The sequence below is a fragment of the Galeopterus variegatus genome, unplaced genomic scaffold (genome assembly GCF_000696425.1).
Source record: "Galeopterus variegatus unplaced genomic scaffold, G_variegatus-3.0.2 Scaffold2373, whole genome shotgun sequence".
Taxonomy (NCBI): domain Eukaryota; kingdom Metazoa; phylum Chordata; class Mammalia; order Dermoptera; family Cynocephalidae; genus Galeopterus; species Galeopterus variegatus.
Genome location: NW_007728484.1, coordinates 39154 through 47147, shown reverse-complemented (window position 1 = coordinate 47147; position 7994 = coordinate 39154). Strand labels below are relative to the sequence as shown.

Sequence of the window (7994 nt, the reverse complement as noted above, 5' to 3'; positions counted from 1 at the left end):
GACTGTGATAAGTTAAAAATGCATATTGTAATCTCTGGAGCAAAAAAAAAAATCTAAAAAAATTTTAAAAATTAAAAATTAAACAAAAAAATCTAGAGAAGTATGTCATACAATCATATTATAAAAAAAAAAACTAACAGAGGTAACAAAATGGAATAATAAAAATACTTATTTAATCCAAAAGAAAGCAGGAAAGGAAGGACAAAGGACCAGAAAACAGAAATTTTATCATGGTTAAAGGCTCAGTTCATTGAGAACACATAGCAATTCTAAGTGAGCGTGCACCTAATAACAGAGCTTGAAAATGCATGAGGCAAAAATGGGCCGAACTAAAGGGGAAACATAGACAAATTCATAATTATAGTTGGAGATTATCCTTTCAGTAATTCATAGAACATGCAGGCAAAAAAAAAAAAGAGTGTAAGGATATGGAAGACTTGGACAACATTATCAACCAACTAGATCTAACGGGCATTTATCAGACACTACAGACAATAGCTGAAAAGCACATGTTCTTTCAAATGCAAAGAGCACATTCAGTCAAGATAGCCTCCATGTTGGGCCACAAACAAGTCTCAATAAATTTCAAAGAATAATCTATTGCAAAAGTAATTATTATTAAAACGAGGATGAGGTTTAGCTATTTGTCTCACAACCTATGGTTTTATGAGTTCTCCTACTCTAACATGAGACTTTGGCTGGCTGGTATGGGGATCTGAACCCTTGACCTTGTGTATCCGAGCTAACCGGCCATCCCTAACATGAGAAATTTTCTAGCACCTTCTCCCCAGTCTGCTAACAATCTTTATTATTTGCTTACTAGGTGTCAGAGATCTTGCCAAGATTAAGACTCATTTCTTTAATCCCCTAAAAATTGAGTTATTTAAATAGAAATTGCAAAAAATTGATGTGGGCTGAAACTTAGTCTCCCTTCCCTGGGTTCTGCGGTTCCCTATTCTCAGAAAATGCAATCTTCCACCTGAAGCTTGGCACCATATGATGTGGACACCAGCACATCTGTTGCTTAAGATTTTCTAAAATAATCTCAGTTGCCACTGAGGACAATGAACTTCTGCAAAAAAGAATCTGTCAATCAGGGATCCTCTCTTCAGAGTCCTTTGCTTGTTACTAAGCTCACCACTGGAGTTGAGGGAAGCATTTATGTCCATCCCCCACACCTCGAAAACAGATAGTTTCTGTGTGTGCATGTGTGTGTGGTGTGTTTGTGTGTGTGTGTGTGTGTGTGTGTGTGTATGGGGTGCTAATGTCTCAAGAGGCAGTCCTGAGAACTAAAATAATACACTATGGCAAGGGCTCCACTGGCCCTACTGAGAGGATTCACCTGAAATTAGCTCTGATGGCATTTACCTGAGAAGGAACTCCTGGCTTTCATCAGATTCTCAAGGAATAGGAGCTTTGACCTCTAAAATGTTAAAAGGACTATTGCATCATCTTTTCAAGCTGTCAAAAACATCTTCACACCTCATTCCTACAGAGGACCCAAAAGTTGCATTTCTATTTTCTCATCTGTAATACAGGGTTGTGTCAAAACATCCACTATCCTCACTGGCTTTGCTAAAGAAGTTGTAGGCAGCAACCCTAGCTTCCACTCAACACTTTTTCAAGGTTCATTTATCAACATCTTATAGAATAAAACTCTGGAGACACCAGTTAGGGAAATGCTGATTTAGAAAGTTCACTTTTTTTTCCATTTATTTCAAATACTTAGCAAGCCTGGAGTATGTGACAAGCATCTTCTGGGTGCTGTGGAGCCTGCTGTGGGGACTGAGCACCCTCATCTGATGTGACCTAAAGTGCAGACACAGGGCTCCAGGACTGAGAAGTTAGAAAGATCCAGATCTGGATCTGTCCCAGCCCACCTTTCACCAGAAGCTAGACCTTAGGAAAAATCATGAAACTTCTTTGAACCTCAGTTTAAATTCCTCCTCTGTGAAATGGAGTTAGGCAGGTAACTGCTCTTATATGTGATTTTTCATTCTTTTAGGCTTGATGTGTGTGTTCACCTCGATTTCCTTCCTTCGTCTCCAACTTTGCCTCTCAGCTCCCAAGTTCATTTTCCTCCAGCCCGTCCTGGCTTTCTCTCTGTGCCTCGAATAAGCCAAACCCGTTTTCATCTCAAGCTCTTTGCACCTGCTGTTTCCTCTGTCAGGAGGTGATCCTCCGAATCTTTGTATCTCTGCTTTTTGTTTGAAACCCGTTTTCATCTCAAGCTCTTTGCACCTGCTGTTTCCTCTGTCAGGAGGTGATCCTCCTAATCTTTGTATCTCTGCTTTTTGTTTGTTTTTTTTTTTTTGGCTCACTCCTTATCCTTCTTTGGCTCTTTGGCTCACACATGTTCCCTCCTCAAACATTTTCCCTGGCCATTCACCAGGACCACACACTACCCACCACCTTTTTCAGTTGTATCGTTTTTTTCAACCCTTATTTTCTAATGTGCTTATTATTTTTTAAAAATCATTTCTTCTCATTAGAACTTGTTCAAGGCTGTAGCTCCTGGAAACAAGAAAGTGCCCAGCAGAGTAAAGAGCTCAGTAATACAGTACACTTCTTGGATGAATGAACCAAATGAAATAAATGGCTGGAAAAGGGTGTAGACGCAGGGGCTGGTACAGATTAAAAACAAATCAACATTAGCAATTACGGTTCTAAACTTGTTATTATAATATCTACATTTCAGAAGAGAGACTATTTGTTTATATTTGCATAACAAATTGGCTCAAAAAGTAATTGATCTAGAACAATAGTCCCATATCAAAGGTGAGCTCAAGTTCCAACAATGCAAAACAGAAAATTACTAGCAGCTTTGAGATCGCACACCCTCTTTTCTCTCCCCACCCACAAGGTTTACCAAAAATTCTTAGGCGGTTTCCCCCCTGGCCAAATGTGACAGCTATTAAAAAGGCAGGTTACAGGCTAGGTAAGGGAGATGCAGACGTGTTTCAGAGGAGGGGAACGTCTTTTCCACCTTGTACAAGTGGACGCTAGGTTGTGCTCTGATGGACAGGTAACATGAAATTGTTCAATGGGCTGGGGGATGGACTGGGAAGGAGGTGTAATAGGCGGAAGGAGCACCTCATAATTTCCATGAAAGCCACCAAAAGCCACCCCAAATAAACCTTCTAGCTAAGTAAGAGAACTGGACCTGCCCTGCAAATGCAGCAGCTTCAAGGTATGTCCAACCGGATCGTCACGCATAAGACTCTCCTAACCCTTTTGGAGCCTCTCTTGGATCCAGGTATGGAGGGAAGACAGTAGTGTGGATTCCATTTCCATTAAGTGAATGGTGAGAAATCAGGCTAAGGCTGTTATGAAGAGCCTTGAATGCCAGGCGAGGGCCCTAATAAGCCTTTAAGATCTCTAAGTAAGGCAATCAGTGAATGGCAGCGTGAGTAAAGTGGTTTACGAGGAACAGATGGATTTGGGAAGACCAGAGTGAAGGCTGTTAATAGTCCAGGCAAGGAGTCCAGAACTGGGAGAGAAGTAATACGAATAAGAAAAAGAAGAGTGGACACGAGTTGTACAGGTCAGAGGTTTCCAGGGAGGCCGTGCAAATCAGAGGAGCTGCCACCTACATTGGGGTAGGGGGTGTGTTTCATAGGGTTCCTTCTAATGCTTTTGGCCCATAGGATGCAAACTATTACTTGCCTCTTCAAAATAATAGCCCCTGGTGTCTACTGGCCATATCATGACATAGAAATTATGAAGGCACTGTATCTTTTAAAAAAAATCCCCTTTTGAAGCACTTCCTTAAAAACAGCTATTTAATGCAACTCTGCCAGTGTGTTCTTGATAGTTGTGTCTTAACTATTCTAATATTAATGAAACATCCTTGTAAAGGGTTGAAGAGTCTCCCTGGTAAGTGTTCAGCTTGTATTTTTCAAAATACCTTGTAATAACTGTTCATTTTCTCCTTTTGGTTTAATGAGTTTTTCTCATTGCCTGTTTGGTCGCAAGAAATATTAAGCAATTAAAGTGATGATCAATAATGTTTTCAAGCTTGTTTCTTCCCTTTGGATTCGCCGCTTTTAGGAGTTGTGATAATCTTGTGGAGTATTTTAGTGAAAGAGAGCAGGTTTATTTTAACTATTTAATTCAAAATACAATATTCAGCACTTCAGTGCTTTCGAGTTGGAAACATAATTAATTGAAAGTCGTTGCCATGGCTTTTTAATAATAGGTACTACTGGTAATATTCTTTACAGACCATAGCTCAAACAGTGATTTATGGATTTTCTTTTTTTATATATATATATTTAACTGACATGATAATAGTGATTTAAAAGAGCCAAATAGAATTTTAATGTTTGACATATTATATTGAGATATTTTGAATATGTATAATATTGGCATTAAATTATATCATGTCATTGTATTGCTCAGTGTTAAACACTAACGAGTAAGCTGATTGTGTTTGCAGGATAAATGTGAAGAACCTGTATAAACAGAGTTGCTAGATTTGCTGAAAGAGATGATAGGCAATGTTAGGCCCGTTTCAGGTTCTATCTTTTTCTGTGGGTTTGTTTGTTGTCCTATATAGAGCAGAGTTAAGGGACATGTAATGTGGGTCTATGTGATAATTGTTTATTTAAAGCAAAATCTAACTCACTTAAAGAGATAAGAAAGAAGATAACATAAAATTATAGAGTTCTTAACCTAAAATTTTAGGGAGTCACTCCCTAATTTAGCTTCCTAGGCTAAATTTTATTTATAATGTAAATCCACTTTTCATGGGAGAAAAAGCATGTCTTTCACCAGAAGGCTAGATGACACCAAAAAAAGTTTTAAGAAAACTCACTGTTACAAAGGAGGGCTATGCTACGGTAAAGAGAATTTTGATTTTCAGTAAGTTTTGTAATGATAAGAAAGCAAAAAGAAATGTTTATAGGAAGAAATTTTGTACTCACCAAAGAGAATTCAGATGGTACTTTGGTTTATACAATATATTTTCAGAAAGTGTTTCTGAGCAAGATCTTTTAATTCAGAACGAAATTAGAGACTTATTTAATTTTGTTTTCTAAATATTGATCTTTTTCAGAATTGTCAATCTATTAATGAAGCATGGTAAGTTGACATTCTAAAATATTTTTTACTCTCCCTCCATTTTAAAAATAAAATATTTGGGTCAAAATAATAAAGGTCTAAAATGCTTTGCAAAGCAATTCAATTTTAAGTCTTGGAAACATAGTTTTGAAATTAAGAGCACTTCATTTTTAATGATTCACAGATTCTGTTCCATTAAAGAGATTCCTTTACTTTTTCTAAATCAGCCTCCTGAGTTCTACAATTTCTTGCTGTAATTTTACAAGAATACTAAATACTGTAGAATGAATACTATCCTCTAAATACTATACTCTAGAGCAGTGGCTCTCAACTGGGGCTGGTTTTGTCCCCCGGGATACATTTGGTGGTGTCTGAGACATTTTTGATTGTCACAACTGTAAGGTTGCTACTGGCATCTAGTGGGTAGAGGTCAGGGCTGCTGCTAAACATCCAACAATGCACAGGACAGCTCCCCACAACAAAAACTTAGCCAACCCAAAATGGCAATAGTGCCAAAGATGGGAAACCCTCCTTTAGACTAAACACTATTTTATATCAGGAAAATAAAGTTTAATTGGTAATTTCATAACTCTCGGGTTCTGCCATTATTCCAACAGACTTGTGTTGAACAAGACAAGCTGGGTCAAGCATTTGAAGATGCTTTTGAGGTACTGAGGCAACATTCAGCTGGAGATCTTCAGTACTCTCCAGGTAAAGATAAGTCACCAACCCTCTTCTGGTACATCAAATGGCTTGTTGGTAACATACACATGTAAAAACAATGACCAGAATAGAGAACACCATTTTTACCTAAAGTATGTAGGATTAATTCTAATGAAGGCAAAACACATCTAGGATGATCTAGCCTAAATAAATTTAAAAATCACATATAAAAATTGGAGAATGCAGAGAATGACATTCCACACAGGAAGACAAAGACATGTAATTATCAGCTCTTAAGAATATCTGGTTGGCATTTATTTATCTAATAAACATATTTTAACTAATCAGAACAGGCTTTTGAATTTTTCTAATTTATCTCACAGATCATCAACCCACCTAAGATATATTTTACTTGGAGGAATAATTATGTTTATTCTTCTTCACCCGTTATCCTGCAAAAATAGTATGCTCATTGAGTTTATAGAGGGTATTGCAGGAAGTTCCAAAATAAAAGAAATCATAGAGTCTCAGTCTGCAAGGAGCATGTACTCTAGTAAGGGAAATGAGATATATAAAAAAGTATCTGTAATGCCTGCATAATGGGGAAGTACAAAGTGGTAAGAAAACACAGGAGAGGGAGCAATTGCATAGATACACACACATATATACTATATAAATATATACACATACAAGTATACGCTTTGACTTTTTCAGTTTCTTTCTGTTTTTAAATTAGATTACAAAAATTACCTGGCTTTCATCAACCATTGTCCTCATGTCAGAGGAAATTCCAGCTGCTGTGGGGTGTTGCCTACAGAGGAACCTGTCTATAATTGGAGGACCGTAATCGTGAGTACCAATGTTTACCAGGAGACCATTCCTCAGGAACAGGCAAATTTCCTATTCACACCAGCCTTCCATTTGGCACAGGCTAGCTGAAACCCAGCTTAAAGTCAGCATTCACTGTAAAAATGTACACTAAGGGCTGTCAGTTGTGGTCTGAGCTTGACAGTCAGTGTGAACGATCATCAGCAGCGCTGTCAGGAAGGAAACTGTCCTTCATTATTGTTCTTTACCCAGCCTCAGACTGGCTTGAATGATTCCGTAAAGAGGAGGCATTTTTAGGGTTCTCACATCACTGCTTCTTTAGCCAATCTGGAAAACTGCAAAAAAAAAAAAAAGAGTTATGGTTCCCCTAAAAGCCATAGGACAAAGGCCTAGACCTCCCTGCACTGGTTTTACCTACAATCTTATATTAACTTGCCCTATTTTCTCTCCCGAGCTCAGAGCTAGCTACATGTGCTGGACCAATCCATTTATACTTTAGCAGCACCTGCAAAGGGAGGTGTTCCCGCCAACTCTCATTCATTTGCTCTTTTCACATTGCTTTCTTTACTCATCCCTTTTATCCAGCGGTCTTAACGGGATGCGGTGCAAATGTGAAACGTTTTCTCCCTTTCTTCAATCATTACCTTCAGCCATGCTGTGTCAAATGTCCTCTTTCCATGCCCATAAATTGTCCTCTCGGGGTCTTTCCACAAGATATTTCTTTGAAGAGAGTGTTCTGGTTCTGGCTTAACCTCTTCTACCTCCACTTAGGGTTGCCAGGTAAAATGCAAGATGCCCAATATTTTCAGTTGCTAAATCTGGCAACCCTACTTCCACGTCAACTCCCAGTCCCGAGGCGTGCACTGCACAGCCTCTAGTGATTGGGGTGCACAGCCCCCTTGCCTGCTGGGCAGCCCTCTTGTGTGGGGTGTGGTAGGATGGCTCAAGCCCACACTCTTCCACTTTGTCTGATTAACCCATGGAGACCCACGTGTAAATGATAGGAGCTGGGGCTGCTTCCTCCTGTCCCCTCTTTTGCCTCTGTGCCCCTTGGCTGCCATCTTTCTCTTCTTATCTCCTCTTGCCCAGATGGGCATCCAACACAGGAATGGAAGCCCATCTTCCCTGGCACCTCAATCTTTACTAATGATTCTTTTGGGTCTTTCTTTCTCACTGAGCACTTTTAAAGGGAAGGAAGGAAGCAACCCCTTCTCCTTTCTCCCTGGGAGGGGAGTACATGAAACGCCTCACGAAGCCAGAGATCACCTTCCATCCCTTGGTTCTCTCCTTGTATAGGTTTGATACTAGTTTTGCCCTGGGAGCTAGTGGCTGCAGTTGGGGGTATTACCTTTTCTTTCTTTCTTTCTTTCTTTCTCTTTCTTTCTTTCTTTCTTTCTTTCTTTCTTTCTTTCTTTCTTTCTTTCTTTCTTTCTTTCTTTCTT

At 39.1% G+C, this 7994-nt stretch overlaps 1 protein-coding gene across 1 annotated transcript in view; it reads left to right on the top strand.

Annotated features, from left to right (window-relative positions):
* Positions 1–2947: 2947 nt before the first annotated feature.
* The window catches only part of SPIC (Spi-C transcription factor (Spi-1/PU.1 related)), a 10513-nt gene continuing 5466 nt past the window's right edge, over positions 2948–7994 (top strand). The window contains exons 1-3 of the mRNA XM_008581500.1: positions 2948–3025; positions 5679–5772; positions 6461–6573. Coding sequence (XP_008579722.1) covers positions 2948–3025; positions 5679–5772; positions 6461–6573 — 285 coding nt within the window. The remainder of the gene's footprint in view (positions 3026–5678; positions 5773–6460; positions 6574–7994) is intronic.